This window comes from Paroedura picta, chromosome 3 (assembly GCF_049243985.1).
Source record: "Paroedura picta isolate Pp20150507F chromosome 3, Ppicta_v3.0, whole genome shotgun sequence".
NCBI lineage: Eukaryota > Metazoa > Chordata > Lepidosauria > Squamata > Gekkonidae > Paroedura > Paroedura picta.
The window spans coordinates 134,832,324-134,850,518 of NC_135371.1; the positions used below are offsets into that span (position 1 = coordinate 134,832,324).

The following is an 18,195-nucleotide window of genomic DNA, read 5'->3' on the forward strand; positions in this document are numbered from 1 at the left end:
TTTTCCCCACTGAGAACCCCCTGAAACATTCTTCAGGCTTTGAGAAACCCCAGAAGCGGCACAATTGTGCAGAATATGATTGGGAAGCATAGCTGTGTACATGTCCACCTAAGGCCCCTCCCCTTCCCACCCCCTCTACTGGCCATTTTGGGAGAAGGTGGGTGAGTCAATATGACCATATATGGTCACATCATCCAAATTTAACACACACACACACATATATCTTAATTAACTCCCACCCATATGGAAATCCAGGTTCATCAAGAAACTCCAGGTTTTCACAAAACCCTGGTTTAAGAGTATAGATCTGGTACCTGGATGAATACAATACTAGGAATCTGTCACACAACTACCCATCATTGGCCTCCATGGTTCTGTTAACTGTTGATAGCCCAGTGCCTAACTGGGCCTTTTTATGGTTGCTTTGCCTAGCATGAAATATGCCTCAAACCACACTAGGACAACTTTTAATGGGTTGTGTATTTACTGCAGTGAAACAAAGAACACACAGAAGCAAGGGGAATGGTTCCATGAACAACTGCACAGAGAACAGTAGAATTACATACAGCGATTCCGCACCAGCAGCACCACTGTGTTGGACCCAGATGAAAGGTTCTGCTGCATCGGGTAGGGTGGGGTTGTGGGAAGGTGGGATTGTGTTAGAACACAATCCCTCCTTCCAAGAGAAAAATGCCCCAATCGGCATCACAAAGCACTGCAGAGCCGAGTGGGACATTTTTTTTTCTCCTCCAGGCCTCCATCCACACTGGCCTTCACTGGGCTAGGCCCCATTGGCCCTCTGAGTGCTTAAGGGAATTCAGGAAATATCTGTGTTCCCTTAAAGTGGGGAAATGGTGAACTAAAGCATGCCAAGCCTGGGAGGGGCCCGGCCCACTGGTGACATCATGTGAAAGCGGGGATTAGCCCCATCTCCATATGAGTGCCTTCCCAGGCCTTTTCTGCCCATGTAGAAATACTTTCTCCTTGGAGGCTGGGAGTGATGATGCCCTTGCAGGATGGGCCAATAACCTGGGGTCTCCACCTCACATTCCATCTCCCAGGACCACACTACAGCCTTTAAACCAGCCTTCCAAACGCTGCTGACAGGGATCCAGGTCTTTGCCTGGCAACAATTCCGACCTTCAAGGTTTATACATTACTGATGGCTGGCTCATGCCCTTTCTTCCAGCTGGCCTTGAGCTCAGGAGATAAAGTTCGGCCTTATTCAGAATGTTTCTTCAGCAGTTATTGGAAACTGTATTCCAGAAAGGAACAGGCTGCTTTCTTAGCTGCTTTCTCTGTCAGGAAACAAGTGCCAGGAACAAGTCAAACCAATACGTGAAACTATAACCAATCTCTAATAACTATGATCATTTAGAAGGTTGTAATCGTCTCCTTTATCACCATGGTTAATTGCTGGCTCAGGGCAATATTAGCCTTCAATATTGCTACTTTTCTCCAGCTATGGTTGTTGGCCACCAGTCCAATGAATAATGTGTACATGATAATGGGTGGATTCCTTGTAGTATTCAAGACTGAGGTCCTCCAGGCCAGTGATGGCTTTAGCAAAGGCAGTCCTTGGTAGTCTAGTTGAGGGTTGTTGACAGCCTCAAAGTAAAACAGCAATTCAGGGCCAGAGCCACGGGATGAGTAGTTTCCTCATAGGCTGCTTCTGCAGACTTTACTGCAGTCTCTTTCGCATCAGGCAGGGCTACCTCAGCTAGACAAATAGTTGTCTTCTTTCATTTTCAGGTAAAAGCCCTGATTTTCATAATCTGTGTCGCTGCAATGTTTCAATAGGACATTGCCTAACAGGCTAAGATTCTCCCAGCACTGAGTTTCCAGAGCCTTCTTTAATGGTCTCCCAATAGGCTTGAGGTTGCTCTTTCTGTTTCCCAACATCATGCCCCACGGAGTGCCTCTACTGATCCCAAGAGGAACAGTGCTCTTGTATTACGAGACCCTTTCCTGGTGGGTTAATGGATCCTTGCCTTCCACCACAAGCTGCTTCATGGCAGCAGCCATATCTCCTCCAGGCCTCCATCTGTGTGTCTGCCACATTGTTCTGCTAGCTGTGCTGCCTTTACCAGCTGCTTGTGACTCAGCACTGAGAGGGTGAGACTGAGGATCCGCAGCTGACCTGTATGGGCCCAGGGGAAAGTTTGTACTGACTGTTGTAGGTAACGACTGTTGCCATAGGGGCAGGAAAGTTCTGGAACATTGTAGAAGAGCCCACCGATTCTGTTCTACCCATACAAAACATCATACATGCCAGTAAAAAATATTAGATAAGAAACCCCATTACAGTGGGGCATCCCACCCACATTATCATATATGCCAGTAAAAATTACCAAAAACCATTATACTGGCACAACCCATCTACAGTGGGTAGTAGGTAAGCTATTAGAAGTTTGCAAAAATAATGAAGGGGGTTTACTCAGATATTAGTGGGGGGTGGGGGGTGCTCAATGGCAACAAGATTCAGAAGGGATGGAAGAATGAGGAAGGTTGTTTGGATGCAAGATCGATAGCAGCACCCAAATGCTTTTCTGGGACAGTGGCATTAGAACAGAAGGGGCAGGGTAAAAGCCAGAAAGGCCTGGAACAGTCCAGAACAGGCATTAAACAACCAGGAGTAGCACAAAAAACAGTGGGATGCATTACAGACACTTGTGGACAAATATTTTAGAAATGAGAAAGCTGAAATCTTGCACCTTTATTAACCCTTACCAGGCCAACTCCAAGACTGTCCAGAACAGGCATTAAACAAACAACAGTACTGCCAGAGGCATTTTGGCCTGGAACGGGTTAATAAAGGGGTGAGATTTCCACTGTTTCTGAAATATTGTTCTCAAGTGTCTGTAATGCATTCCACTGGTTTTTACGGTTCTCTCGTTTCTGTAATGGCCGCTCCGCCTTCTTCCCTGTCCCCAAACTGAAGGGAAGTCTCCCCGCGGGGGGCGGCCTGCGAGACGCATTAAGCGAAGGCAAGCGGCCATTGGGAGCGCGGCCAGACGGAGGGGCGGGAGCTGCTGGCTCCGGCTTTCACGGCCCCGAAGGCGAAGTCTTCTCTCGCACTGGGATGGAGCGTTTCGCGGGCCGCCGCGCTCTGGTGACGGGGGCGGGCAAAGGTATCGGCCGGGGCCCAGGACGGTGGGATGAAGGGTGTGGAGGCTGTCCCTTCTAGGCCCTTCCTTTCTCTCGCCCTTGCAGGGATCGGCCGAGCCGTGGCGGTAGCCTTGAGTCGCGCCGGGGCCCAAGTGGTGGCGCTGAGCCGGACCCAGGCGGACCTCGAGTGCCTGCAGGAGGAGGTATCGCCAGCGCCGCTTCCCGCCCGACCGCCCCTGAAACCGCTCTGTAACCCAGGCCTGGTCTCCCGCCCACAGGCAGCCCCTTCTCTTCCTGGGTACCTCCAAGACCTCTCGCCCCCTGAGACCTCACGCCTCCCCTGAGAAAACTTCTAGGAGAGCGCGTTTGGCCAGAGGTGGTCAGGGTTGCCAGTAGCGTTTTAAATGACAAGTTCTGGTGCCTAAAATGCGCAACCAGCAGAAATTCCGTCCTAGAATATTCTTCCAGCAGAATGATGGAGTGATAAGTTTCACCCACTTGCTGTTAAAGCAAGTAAAAGATCCTAGGAACCCGGCCATGAAAGGAAGCTGGCAACCTTTCATGGGGCAGAGTGGATCACAAAATTGCTGTGACTAGAGCGGCTGAACATTGTGCAGTCGCTTCCTCTAATTCTTAAGAGTATTTTCTCACATGGTATTAAAAATTCCTTTAAGCCTCTCGTATGTGAATATTACTGCAGGGCACAACATGGTAGAGACTCATTATGAAATTAAATGTATCTTCCAGATAGTATGGCTATTACGTTCTTGTAACCATTGCAAAGTGCACATTAAGCATTGTTTGAAAGTACTGTCTCTCATAACTCATCACCAGTCTGTAGGCACCATGTGTCTCCAGCCTCCGTCTGTGGTTTGGAAGGCCAATTTTTCATCAGCCGGCCCCAATTTTTCTGTTACTTTACCATTTTCTTAGGATTTCTCTGTTCTGCCCCCCAGTGCCCTGGAATTCAGACACTGTGTGTTGATGTGGGAGATTGGGAGGCCACAGAAGCAGCATTGAACAAAGTGGGTGATATCGATCTATTGGTGAATAACGCAGGAATAGCCTTGCTGCAGCCCTTCCTGGAGGTTACCAAGGAGGCCTTTGACAGGTAATCCCCGACGTGAAAATGCATTATCCAACATGTGCAGAATGGGGCCCAGTTTAAGGATTTGTGGGGCCCCATCAGAGTACAATTGCAGTGGGAGCAGCCAGACTGGGGGTAGAGGTGAAAGGGGTGTCACTCTGACTGTCCTCAAAGAGGGGAAATGGGGAAGGTGAGAGGCTACGGGCTTGATCCATGGGGGGAAGGTACTGTGCAAGACCGCTGGAAGTGCAGGGCTTGTAGCATGTGCTACATAGATAAACTGTCCCTGGCCACAGCCATCAGTTTGCAAGATCTGAGCAATACTGTTAATGATATGTTTAAGAGGACATTAATTCATAGGTCACCATAAATCAGAACACATACAGTAGATGGGCAATCAATCATTGTAACACTATAGCGATCTAGCAATTTCCAACTTTTTAAACAGCCTTGTGGTAGGGGAGGGGAAATGGTGGTTGTTGAGGGCTGAAACAAGGAGTTACAGGCAATACTTGTGTCTGATGCTTTGTTGCCACAGCAAATGTCTCTGCATTCACAGCAGCAAGACCTGGTAGACAGAAAATCATCTACTTCAAAGCAGCCATGGACTGAAGTGTGGTATTTCTTTCCAGTGGTATGGGGGGGCAGATGATATTTGACCATTCTCCATTGGAGGCAGACAAACTGCGACATAGTTTTTTGATTTTAACTGTCAGCCTGACCTTTTTGTAGCTTGTCTTGAAAACCTTTGTCCTGCATTGATGTTTAATTTTTAATCCCTCTCAGTCTGCCAAAGGAAAGAGGCATAAAGCATTCTCTCTCATGAAAATTCATTTTTAACATATCTGCTTGATTATTACCACATCAGATATGCTTGAAAAATTGCAGGGTGGGGACTGAGTTTGTAGATTACCACTGCCATGTTTTAGAATTCTAGAAACCAGTGCTAAACTGTTGCTGTCTGGGCATTCTTTATTTTGTCTATTTAATCTGACTGAAATTTTATACAGGTCTTTCAGTGTCAACCTTCGGGCTGCCCTGCAGATCTCCCAGGTGAGAAGAGGTAGTGGTATCAGGAGGGTGATGCTAATGCCTAAGCAGCATGTAGGAAACTGACCAAGAGAGATTTTGTTAAGTGGCTGGGCTGGTATTTTGGCCTCTGTGAAGGGTTATAGTTGTGATGAAGAAGACCTAATTTTAATACCCTATGCTTTTCTCTACTTTAAAGTGTCTGAAAACGGCTTCCAATCCCTTCCTCTCCCCACAACAGGCACCTTGGTGGGGCTGAGAGAGTTTGGAGAGAACTGTGGCTGTCCCACGTTCACCCAGTAGGCTTCATTGTGGAGGAAGGGGGAATTAAATAAATAATAATGGGTTTACATATATTAAATTAGCAAAACTTTGATACATAGCAGGTAGTAAACATTTTCATTTTTAAAAGTTATTTTTAATTGCTTCCTGCATGTGGACATATATACACCAAAAAATAATGAGTTACTCTATGACCTTTATATAGATTTTTTAATCAGGACACTTACCTTTTGTGTTTTTTAGGCTCAGATCAGAAATAGTTTTATATTATGAATAATTGTCCTTTCTAGAGTATGTTTTAATTATTCACAGGGGAATAATTTCCCATTTGACCAAAATGCATCTGGTTCTGTTTTTTTAGTATTTGCTATGTATTAAAGTTTTGTCCATCTGTTCCACATAATATATTTCTGGTAAGGGCTTGGAGGAGGAGTGTATTTCATGGCTTAAGTGCCACTCAGGGCTTAACACCCACTCAGGGCGACTGTCCCACCCTCCTCCTCCAACTGGCTTGCCTGTCTTTCCAGCAGCCAGCCAATTGCCTTCCGTCCCCTACCCCTGACCACCCCCTCCTCCTTCCACTTCCCTCTGAGACTTGGAGACTGCAGATCCCTGCTGCATGAGAGCTGCCCCTGCCGGTGAGTTCCCTAACAGCTGCCTGCAGCCTTTCCAGGTCCTGAGGGGAAGGAGAGGCCGTCTGCAGCTCACCCCCCCCCCCAATCTAGCACCCGTTGTATTCCTAAATGCAATGTGCTTGGCCCCTAGTGGAATATATATAAACACATTATTATTCATTTTTGTTATTAGGCCTGGCACAAACCTTCTTGGTTATCTGGTCCACCTGTGTTGAAGCTTTTGCTCCCCTCACCCCTTCTGTTTTGCTTTTGCTGTTTACATGTAGAGTTGGGAATCATATCTAGTTATCCAGATTATAGTCTGTGACAGTTGACCACTATACCACGGTAGTGTGTGTGTGTATAGACAAAGTTGACTTATGATTGTGATGAAAAAAACCCTGTTTTTTATGCCCCGCACTATTCTCTACTTTAAGGAGGCTGGGGCATATTGGAACCCTTCCATTTCACTTTTCCTCTGTGGGCTACAATAGATTCTGTCATAGTGCTGCTGACATTCCAGCCTAGCCTAAGCTACCAGCTACTATGCTGTGTTCGCCTTTCCAATGTCACACATTTCAGATCATTGCTCAGAAGCTGATTGCTCGAGGGTCTCCAGGTGCAATAGTGAATGTCTCAAGCCAGGCCTCGCAGAGGGCTATGCCGGATCACACAGTCTACTGTGAGTATAACTCTCAAGATGTCCTGTGTTGCTATTCCCACTAAAACATAAGTGGAAACAGCCAGCGGTTCTCAGATCAGTTGCACTGAGAAACCAGGCTCAACCTTTGCTTATTCAAGGCATCCCCAGATTTGCAATTAAGTGTATGGGAGGGGGAAGGAAAGAGCAGGCAGAGGCCTGATGCATTAAACTTTCCTGTTTACTGAAGGTTCCACAAAGAGTGCCTTGGACATGCTGACCAAAACAATGGCTCAGGAGTTGGGGCCTCACAAGGTACGAACTTAATCATAATGAAAAGAGCAAGGTAGATACATGGAAACAGCAATGCCTGCTCAGTGATAAGGGGAGTCAGAACAGGGTAATATTGAAACAAGGTACATGTGTGTGATTAGGCTGAAGGTGCAAACTGAGCGGGAAGCTTTCTGGAAACAGCATAATGGAATTCAGATATGTCTTCATGGGCCAACTGGAGGGTAAAACCCCAACACTGGAAAGATTAGTATCGAACTGAGATCCTGTTTGTGATCAAGCATATGAGGAACAGAACGAAATCCTCCAAACAGATGATTAAACTGTATGCATGGTCTAAGCCTGCATTCCCTGCCCCCTGCCCTGCCCTGTCTGTGCTTCAAGATCCGGGTAAACAGCGTCAACCCCACTGTTGTCCTGACTGAAATGGGACGCCGCAATTGGACTGACCCCCAGAAGGCTGCAGCTATGACAAGTCGTATCCCGCTGGGCAAGTTTGCAGGTCAGTTGGAGCATGAGTTTACTTTGTGAATGAATGTGGTGGGCTCGTGTAGTTGTAGATGCTGAGTCAAAAGAAAGAACTCAACACCCGCATAGCAGTCCTCTTTAAAGAATATGCTGCAGAGCCAGTGGGAAGTGCAAGACTGTAGCTGTGCTTGATGCCTGTAGCACCAGCAATTTGTGGGGCTCACATACCGAAGCTGCGTTTTCCGAGACATATTTGAAATGGAGAGAGAGCCTTCTTCCTTTGTATGGGTCTATTAAAATAAGCATTAGTTGAGATGAGCAGTACCATCTTTGCAGAGTTTTTGTGAAAGCTCCCTCACATGAATATCTCACGTTCTATTTAAAAAAAAAATCTGTGATGAAAAAATGTCACATAGGGATGATTTGTTATGTTAAGGTTGCATTACCTTCCAGACACATGTCTGAATTGGCCTGGGGATTCCAGTTACCAAGCTGAGGGAAACTGCTGTGTTGGGTCAGAGTACATGGGAGTGTGGGAAGTGTGGTCTTGTTGGGAGAGTGGGGAGTTTCTGTCTGAGGTCAAGAGGATGAGGCTGCTATGTCTCTAGAATTCCTTTCAGCTGCCCTTGGTGCATCTGTCTTTACAGAGGTAGCAGATGTGGTGAACAGCATCCTCTTCCTGCTGAGTGACCAGAGCAACATGACAACAGGTGTTGTGCTGCCAGTTGATGGAGGATTCCTTGTCAGTTAAAGCACAGTGGGTGCTCCATTCCCTATGGAAGTGTATCTCTGCTGATTATCTAGCCATCCTCAAGGAGCTAAAGAGAACATTCCACTACCAGGCCCTGCAGAATGAGCAAAGAATACAGGTCCCATTCCTTTCCCCCACAGAACCTAAACAAATCATGACTTATGGAGAAATGTTTATTGTATAAAATAAGAAGTGTTCTGCTCATCACTCTACACGATGATTAAAAACTGGACCTGTCTCCATCCCAACCCCTCCCAAGCTCTCCCTGCTCCATCCCCAATCCATCAGAACTGACAAAAGGAAGGGATTGGCCATTACCCTCCCACCTGCTTCCCTTTTAATCTTAGGCTTTTGCCACACAGCCTGGTCCTGCCCAGACTGGGCAAGGTAAAGCAACTGCCTCCTTCCTCTCCATCATTGGGAGGCTGATGGTCAGTAAACCAGCTCTGGAGTAGCACACAGGCTGATGCCCTGGAAGATAAAGACAGCTTTGGATGGCACAGAGCTGCTTAGCTAGTGTCTCACACAATAAAGCACTAATGGCTGTTCCTTCAACCTGTGTCTCATTTGCCTTTCCACCCCCACTGGGGTAAAGTTACCTGCTCCCACCACAGTGCTCTAGCACCAACTGAAGTAGTATAAAGGGCTGCTCTTCCTAGTCACGCAGTACCCCCTGGCATGGAGTCATGGAGAGCATGTCCCTCACACTGCTCCGCCCTGGAGTGGGAAGCATTGATCTCTTCTTTCTCCCATGTGGCCCTTTTTTACATTGACACAGACGTTAAATCAAAGAGACATTTAAAAAACACCGACTTCGTACATGATGAAGGGCCCCGCCTCTCCCACTGCGGGAACACCCAGAGAACGCTCCCTCCTCGAACACACAAGGAGAAGACACTCATTAACATGCTGAACTCAGATGCCCTTAGAACACAGTGCATTTCTTGCCAGGCTTCTTCACCGGTGGGGGGCACAGCACAGCACGGATGGCTTCATCGAAGACAGTCTTGAGGCCTCGCTGTGTAAGGGCAGAGCATTCTAGGTATTTCACCGAACCTACAGAAAGGGAGGGGACAGCCTGGCTTAGTGTGGCTCTGTGATTTATCTTCCTTACACTCTGGTGCTTTCAGAACCAGGAACACTGAATGAAATGCTTTGTGCTTCACATCTCCCTGTCTCCTCCAGTAGCCCAGTTTCCAAAACTCACCAATCTCCCGGGCCATAGCTAGGCCCTGAGGATAGGTGATGGGGGCCAGTTTCTTGTCACGTAGTCTCTCAATGGTGTCCTTGTCATCCCTCAGGTCCAGTTTGGTGCCCACCAAGATGATTGGGGTGTTGGGGCAGTGGTGCCGAACCTCTGGGTACCACTAAAAGTGGGAGGCAAAAGTAAACTTGCTTGGTGACACTGTGCACGGGGTGGGGCTGGGGAACGGTATCTGGGTTAGGAGAAGACTTCAAAGGGGGGGGGACTGATTCTGCTACACTGCATGCTCCCCACTGACTTTCGTCCTATATGAGAAGCATTACATGTATGCTTTAGTGAGCATGGAAGGCATAATGCTGGCTACCAAAAACACCACCCTCTGCCAAGATGTAGCCATGACAGTTTTCTTATGCTGGCAAGGAAATGTTTTACCTTGGCTCGGACATTTTCAAAAGAGGCTGGGCTCACTAGTGAGAAGCAGATCAAGAAAACATCCTGTGGGGATAAGAATAATCATTATATAAAAAGGGTAAAGCAGGGATGGTATATTCCTCTGCATAGTATACAGAACCACCCCATGCTTTTGTAGATCATTGGTTTCTCCTGCTAGAATCATCTAGTTTCCAGTTTCAGCCCCAACATACCCCAACGTTTACCCTATCATAAATACCAGATTCCATAAAAAGAATGTATGCTTAGGTTGCAACATGGCCACATCTCTGTTCCATAATACTAGAACGCAAGATCAGCAAAAATGGCAGTAGATTTTCTCATAATATGTGACGATAGCTTTAGATGGCTAACTTAAGGGGAATTAAACACATTCATGTAATGTATTTTCGCACAATGGAAATGAGTAAATGGATCAAATGGGTAAAAGGAACAAAAATAAACAGATTATATAGAGCCACTGCTTATTTCAGTAGACAGGAATTTGGGGAACCCTCTCTAAAAGGGAATACAATTAAACCCTGCTCAAAAAGCCGGGAACAATATTGGCACTTACTGTCTGTGGGTAGGAAAGAGGTCGCAGTCTGTCGTAGTCCTCTTGTCCTGCTGTGTCCCACAGCCCCAGGTTTACTGGCTTTCCATCCACCATGACATTGGCAGAATAATTATCAAACCTGGTGGGAAATTGCTCCTTTTAGAAACACAGTCTATCCCACCTCCATGCTGTATTCTCAAGGTGATTTCATTCTAGATCCAACTATTCCTGAATAAGTCCCACCTGTACATACTACCTTGAAAGTTCTCAAGCATTTTTCTGGTTTAACCCTGAACACAAGCCACTTTTGTTCTATGGACAGAGATTGGATAGTAAAATGGGTCTCTTCCTTCCCAATTTATTCAAAACTTACATGCCATATTTTATTAATTCATGTACTATTCCATAAAATCCAACAGCATGCACAAGAGGACCCACAAATATAAAATTTAAAACTCATTCTTTCCCTATCTGTTGGCCACTTTAATTGTGTGAGCAGAAATGACAACTGAAGCATATTTTAAGAGGTAACTGGAGAGAGCTAACTGATCTTGTATTCACTGCAAAATTGTGGTTGGCCTAGAATACAATCTACAAAGGCTTTATAGCCTTTTTAACATAGTAAATCCTATCCTATCTAGAATATAATCTACAAGGGTTCTATAACCTTTATAACATAGGACTAACTATGTTACAATTGTAGAACTTTTGTAGATTGTATTCTAGCCTAACCACAATTTAGTTGTGAATACAAGATCAATTATCTCACTCCAGTTGCCTCTTAAAATGTGCTTTAACTGTCCTTTCTGCTCACACAATTAGAATGGTATTACCATGTGACAGCATTACTTCATGTAGTTCCCATGCAGATAATCTTGAGTGATGGTCATAATATAAGTGCTTATATTTGCTGTGTGTACAACCATGCATGTTTCTGCACTCATGATTTTCACATGGGCAGACACACAGTTTCTTCCATGTGCTACCTCTGTCATGCTTGAAGTAGTCCGTTGAGTGGTTGGAAAGATTGGACTCCCAAAATCCAGAATATCAAAATCCCAGAATGTGTGCCTTACAAACCACAGCTTAGAATGCAACTTATCTCATAAGTATGTACTGGAACCTATGGCTTGGTTTCTAAATACTCACACAGTGGGGATATACTCTCCAGGGAAGGCATTGGTCGTGTAGCTGATTAGCAGACAGGTCTTCCCCACAGCCCTAAAAAAAGGAAAGCAGAGCCATAAAAGTACAGATATTGTAGGACTGTTTTTCCAAGTTTCAAGTCACTGATTCAAGCCAAAATTTCAGGTGCCTAGTCTAGCCAAATATAAAGTTAGGCCTGGATTAAGACATGCTGGGCTTTGATCAATGTCAGCTTTAAGAGACCCCATAGCATTACAAAAAAAGAGAACAAAAATGTAAATTAGTGATTAGTGTGGAGTTGTATTAGAAGTTCCTCATAAAATAATTTGTTTAGTTAGGAAGCACTGTGGCCATTCCATCCATATGAATGGTGTTATTTAGGATTGGGCACCATCAGGGTGGAAAAGTGACTGTCATGCTTCCTGCATGATCATAAATAACCTGGAATCAAGGATGAACAGTGAAATGGGCAAGTTTGCAGATGACAGCAAATTAAATTCAATGCAGGATCAGCCTAAAGCATCAGGAAAAGTATCAGTCCAGCCCCTACTTGAAGACTGTCAGTGAGGGAGAGCTCACCACCTCCTTAGGCAGTTGATTCCACAGCTGACTGTGAAAATTGTTTGCCTGATATCTAGCTGATATCATTCTCCACGTAGTTTAAACCCATTAGTACAGGTCCTATGCTGTGCTGCCAATAGAAACCTTTCCCTGTCCTCCTGTGACAACCTTAAAATATTTAAAGACAGCAATAATGTTCCCTCTCAACCTCCTCTTCTCCAGGCTGAATATTCCCAAGTCCCTCAGCCTTTCCTCATAAGGTTTGGTACCCAGGCCCTGGATCACTCTCATTGCTCTCCTCTGAACCCTCTCAATTTTATCCATATATTTTTTGAAATGATGCCACCAGAACTACACAGAGTATTCCAGATGCGGTCTGACCAGTGAGGCATACAGTAGGACTATGACATCTTATGATTTTGATGTGATGCTTCTGTTGATACAGTCCAAGACTGCAATTCCCTCCTTTATCACCACATCACACTGTCTGCTCATATTTAGCTTACAGTCCACAAGTACACCAAGATCATGTTCACATACACTACTACCCAGAAGTGTATCTCCCATCCAGTATGCATATTTCTCATTATTGTGACCCAGATGTAGAACTCTACACTTTTCCTTATTGAATTGCATCTTGTTGTCATTTGTCCACTTTTCCAGCATGTTCAGATCTTGCTTAACTCTATCTTCTGGGTGTTCGATACTCCTCCCAATTTGGTGTCATCTGCATATTTAATTAGGAGTCCCGCTACCCCCTCTTCCAGATCATTGATAAAAATGTTCAAAAATCTGGATCTAGTACCAAGCCCTGTGGCACTCTGCTGCTCGCCTCCCTCCACTGATATACCATTAACAACCACGCCTTGGGTGCAGTTTTCTAGCCGGTTCCCTATCCACCTAGGTCCACTATCTTATAAGAAATTCTAGGAGGACATGGTCACCCCCACAGGGGCCCTACCACCCCATCCACCACCTCTTGCCTGTTGGTCAGAATTAAATTGAGTATGGCTGAACCTGTCATATGTTCTTCCACCATTTGATAAATGAAATTGTCAGCCAGGCAGGTCAGAAAGTTACCCAACTCTGGACACTTAGCATAAAATTGAAGTCGCCCATAATTACAAGGTCCTGTTGCCCGGATAGTCCATCAAGCTGCTTAAGGAGGGCAGTGTCCACATCTTTACCCTAGCTAGGTGGTCTGTAGCACTAATCACTAGACTTTGGTTTTTCCTCCCTTATCTTCATCCAGATATTTTCCAACAAAGTATCACTCTCCTTCTCTAGTATCTCTTGACAGGCAAGCCATCTCCTCACATACAGCACCACTCCATCTCCTTTTTGACCTTTTCTATTTCTTTTGAACAACTCATATCCATCCACTACTATATTCCAGTCGTGAAATCATTCCAAGTTTCTGTATTGCTTACTAAATCGTATCTCTTTGAATGCATGAGAAGCTCGAGCTCTTCCTTTCTATTGTCCATGCTTTGGGCACTGGTATATAGGCACCTGAAGCCTCTTACCCTTGGTTCTATTTGACCCATCCTTCCCACACAGGTCAGCAGTATTTTGTCTCCTACATTAGAATCCCTACATTGGACGACATCTTCCCCTTGTGACTTCAGTTTAAGGTTCTCCTGATGAATCTCCCCAAGTTCCTGCCACACATTCTTCCCCAACTTGGATAAATGAAACTCATCCTGTCCTAGCAGGCCTTCTTCTAGAAAACCTATCCTGTGGTCCCAGCATCTAAATCCCACCTGGTGGCACCACTAATGCAGCCAGCAGTTCATCTCTATTATCTTCAGCTCCCAACTCATTCCTCTTCTCCTGATAGGCAGAATTGAAAAGAAAACCACTTATGCCCCCATTCATTTCAGCTGCCTCCCAAGATCTTCATAGTCAGCCTTAATATGTGCAATTGTGTTAATGGCTGTGTTGTTTGTTTCCAAGTGGACCATGACAAGCAGATAGGGATCCGCTGGTTTTATCAGTTTCGGCATCCTGTCCGTAATATGTTTAATCTTTGCCCCTGGCAAGCAACACACCTCTTGAACTAGGGGGTCAGGCCTAGCCACATTCTATTCCATGTCTCTCAGCAGAAAGTCACCAATGACCAACACTTTCCTTTTAATGCCATTTCCTCCTGTCCCCATGCCCTCTTCACTATGTCTTTGAATTTTAGGTTCTTCCTCTACCCTTGATGCTGCTTCCATCTCTTCCACAAGGGCTTGAAATATGTTCTTGAGCTTCAATGGGACCGAGTGCCATCTCACTCGATGCCTTTGGGCTCATGTTACAGCAGTGAAGGGAGGCTCTGTAAATAAGTCAATACTTACACTGTCCTTTGTACTTTTCTCTTCTTCCATATGCAGATTTGTACTGCTCCTATCAATGAAATCCTCCCCTTGCTTGATTTCATGCAGTGTTTTAATCCTCCACTCCAGGCCCCTAACCTTTCCCCCTAAAAGCCCTACCAATTTACACTTATGACAAATGTAGTTCATCTTGTCTTCAGGGAGGAAAACAAACATGGCGCACACCTGGTAGGTGACTGGATCCATGGGTTCCAAAAATAGATTGCTTGACTCTAGAATCTTTATCTTCAGCATAAAGTAGTTAGGTTAGGATCCTCAAACAAATCCCAGGCAAAAGCTTAAACCTCTAGCGAGGAGGAGCCTTTAACTTCTTTCCTTCAATGTTTCTTCCACTTTATTTCTCCCCATTGCCCTCCCGCAGATACCACAGCCAATTACTCTTCTCCAGGTAGGGCAGCTATGTCCCCCTTCAACTCACAAAGTACCAACTGTGGTAGTCATGTTGCATCCCAAGATTTCAGAAATCTTCCCCCTTTACTTTGTGGTGTATGGTCGAAAGATCCTCCACAAATGGAGTTCTTGAACAGAACCAGCATTTTACTGAAGACATAATTTACAGAGCTGGATCACCCCGGTACTTCTTTAGATGGGGTGTAACTACAGAACCTGTTCATAGCATTTGCTTGCTAAATGTTGGAATATTTAATTGTATGCATTCATTCCCCATTCCTCACTCTGTTTTACCATCTCTGAAGATATCTTTTATTCTTTTTAATTTATTTGCAGATTTATATACTGCTCTTCCTGGTAAACTGTCTCAGTAAACTTTATTCTGTGATTAGAATCTTTTTAGAATTTTGAGTACTGTAATAGAATGTCTCAAGCTTTCTAACTGGATAGGAAGGGGGCTCCTTCATAACAGGCAATGGACCAAATGGTTTCCAGAAACCTGAAATTATAATCCCAAACATGTAAAACCAGAAGAGATCCAAATGGCCAGCTGTCATTTTTATGAGTTTTTACATGCTGTGCTGGCAGAATGCGGTATCAAGTTGCAGCTGACCCATAGTGAACCAATAGGGCAGCTTTTCTCAACTTTTTACCATTGAGAATCCCCTGAAACATTCCTCAGGCTTTGAGAAGCTCCAGAAGTGGCACAATCACGCAGAATATGGTTGGGAAACAGCTGTGTACATGCCCACCTGGGGCCCATCCCCTCCCTTTCCCTCCCCACCCCTCTAGGCCCATTCAAGCAGTAATCACTGCCAACCCTTTCTGATGAGATGTGACAAGATCAGGCTACCAGATTAGGGCTTTTGAGTGTGTGTATGTATTTCAGTGTTTTTTTTAAGTACTCAAACTAATTCAATAATCTTCACAACAACTGCTGTAGGCCAGTGTTAGGGGGAAGGTGTGAAAACAGTGACCTGTATCCTACAATTCCATTCAGCAGAGCTAGTGGGCTTTCATCAGCCTAAGGAACCTTCCTCCAACTTCAGTGGCTTTTCCTCCCTTAGAAGAGCCACTTCACTTGAAGGACAACATTTAATGGTGAAAGGAAAAGGAGAACAAGCTGGCAGAACCAGACAGTGCCAGGAACCCAAACCTACTGTCAGCTACAGGGCCCTCCAACATTTTGATTGTTTAGGCTGAAGTGCTGTGGGAGGGATCAGACTCTACCTACACAGTGTTCTTCAGCATATGAAATCCATAGCTATTATTCTCTTCCTTTCAAGAAGCATACATGGACTTAGTTTTAATCCTCACCGCAGCAGCTCTGTGAGGTACGTTAGGCCTAAATACAATGCCACTCAGAGAGTTCCACAAGGAAGGAATCTGTGCCTTGGTCCCAGCACAGCACTCTGCTCTCTACACAGCCATGGACTCTTCTGCTTCACCTCACTCTGCAGACCCTCCACCAGGTCCCTTTGTTAAGTTAATCCACCAACAAGATTCATTTTCTGGTTCCATCATGTATGATGGGAAAGTGGTTCCTGGTTTAATTTTGTATCCTCGTTCCTGAGTGTCTATTGCTGAGAGTTCTGCAACACATTCTTAGAATATGTGTGTTAGTAAAATGGCACCTTGCATCACCCCATCTAAGGAAACCAGACGGTTGAATGAGCCAGTCAGTAAGATACCGGATCAGGACCAAAAACAGAAGCCCAGGGCAACCTTGGAGGCCAACAACATGCGTTCAGGGGTAAGTTTTTGGGCGGACTTCATCAGTGAGTTCAAATGTGCCGTGATTCAAGATAGTTTATAGTGGAATGAATTTGGTTGGTCTTTAAGGTGCCACTGGATTCCTCTTTTAGCCCACTGCTAGAGACTAATATGGGTACCCATCTGGAACTAACAAAACCTTGGGTTTCGGGAACTGGTCAAATCTGTCAGCCTGGCTTTCTTTTTCACTTCTCTGGAAGGAAGGAAGATGCATAATCTTCACGCTCACAGGAGGAAAAGCGCAAAAGCGCATGTCCCACCTCCGAGTACAATGGCCGTGATTTGGGCTGAATAGGTTTGCAAGAGCCCAGCACACAATACAATACAAGCCCGCCGACTCTCGGTCTAGTTGTTAGGGTACCGGGCACACACACACACACAAAAAGAGTCCCGCCCTGTCTGCAACGCTAGCCCAAGCTCGGCTTTCCCCTGGCTTCACCCAAACACATGGCGGAACTACAATACTCCAGAGGGGCAGATCCGACGCAAGGGTGATGAAAGCCCTCCCCGGAGACTGCAGCAGATGGGAGGGAGCCGAGCCGAAGAAAGACTTGGGGAGAGGCAGCTGCTGCCCACGGCAAGGAGCGGCGTGGAAGCCCCCGGGCGGGGCGGCACATTTTCGCTGGCTCAACAATAGGTGTGTGCGCGGGAGGACGCAAAGGCACCCGAGCGCCGGCCACGAGCCCGATGGGCGTGGGTCTGCCCTCGGCCGACTGTGCTGCGCGCGGTGTGTGTGTGTGTGTGTGTGTGTGTGGATTTGACGCCATCTCCCCTCTCAGGCAGCCCCTCTTGCCGACCCCTCCCTGGCCTTGGCCCCACGGCCCCTCGCCCGCCCGCCCGCCCCTCCCTCCCTGGGCCGCGGTGGCGCCGGCGCTCACCCGTCTCCCACGACCACACACTTGATGGCCTGCATCTGCCCCGCGAGCGCGCTGGGCTGGGCTGGCGGCGCCCGGCTCCCTTCCTCGGCGTCCTTGGCGATGGAGGCAGCCCGCAGCCGCAGTGAGCGAGCAAGAGCGAGACGGAGAGACAGACCCGGAGCCGGGCGGGGCCGGGGGGAGAGGGAGGGAGTCGGGCAGCCCCTCCTCACAAGCCCGCCACTCTCCGGGGCGGCGGCGGCGGCGGCGTGTGAAAGGCGGGCGCGCCGAAAGAGCCACTCCAGCGTCGCCAACTGGGGCCGCTGGGCGCACCCAGCATTTCAGGACCCAGAGGGCGCCGCTCAGTTGGGGACACGCAGCCGCCGGTATCTTGGCAACTAATTGGCGCTGGGGCGCCTTCCTTGGGGACACGCAGACCCCGAAGGCCTCTTGCGGCTGGGCAGGGAGACGGCGCAAGGCCTCAGCTTCCTCGAGGCACCCGGACAGGTGGTGCGTCCTCATCGCGGGAGGGTTGACACCATGCTTTGCTAGCACAGCCACCATGCCTGTAGTATTGATGTGTTTGGTTCCTATACCGCCCCTCCCTTGGCATCTTGGGCTGGTGTACATG

General features: G+C 46.7%; 2 protein-coding genes and 1 pseudogene across 2 annotated transcripts; 1 reads left to right on the top strand and 2 right to left on the bottom strand.

Annotated features, from left to right (window-relative positions):
* Positions 1–138: 138 nt before the first annotated feature.
* Positions 139–2,978, bottom strand: LOC143831206 (14-3-3 protein gamma-A-like; annotated as a pseudogene).
* DCXR (dicarbonyl and L-xylulose reductase) lies at positions 2,893–8,825 on the top strand. Its single transcript, XM_077328050.1, has 8 exons — positions 2,893–3,131; positions 3,214–3,311; positions 4,065–4,219; positions 5,206–5,248; positions 6,703–6,802; positions 7,011–7,075; positions 7,436–7,553; positions 8,167–8,825. Exons 1-8 carry the CDS (start codon positions 3,083–3,085, stop codon positions 8,268–8,270), a joined length of 732 nt encoding a protein of 243 aa, XP_077184165.1. The 5' UTR covers positions 2,893–3,082; the 3' UTR covers positions 8,271–8,825.
* On the bottom strand, positions 8,426–17,856 carry RAC3 (Rac family small GTPase 3). The gene is made up of 6 exons (XM_077328052.1): positions 17,589–17,856; positions 11,609–11,680; positions 10,481–10,598; positions 9,907–9,969; positions 9,478–9,637; positions 8,426–9,326 (listed from the first exon to the last, which is right to left on the bottom strand). Exons 1-6 carry the CDS (start codon positions 17,621–17,623, stop codon positions 9,196–9,198), a joined length of 579 nt encoding a protein of 192 aa, XP_077184167.1. The 5' UTR covers positions 17,624–17,856; the 3' UTR covers positions 8,426–9,195.
* Positions 17,857–18,195: the final 339 nt, after the last annotated feature.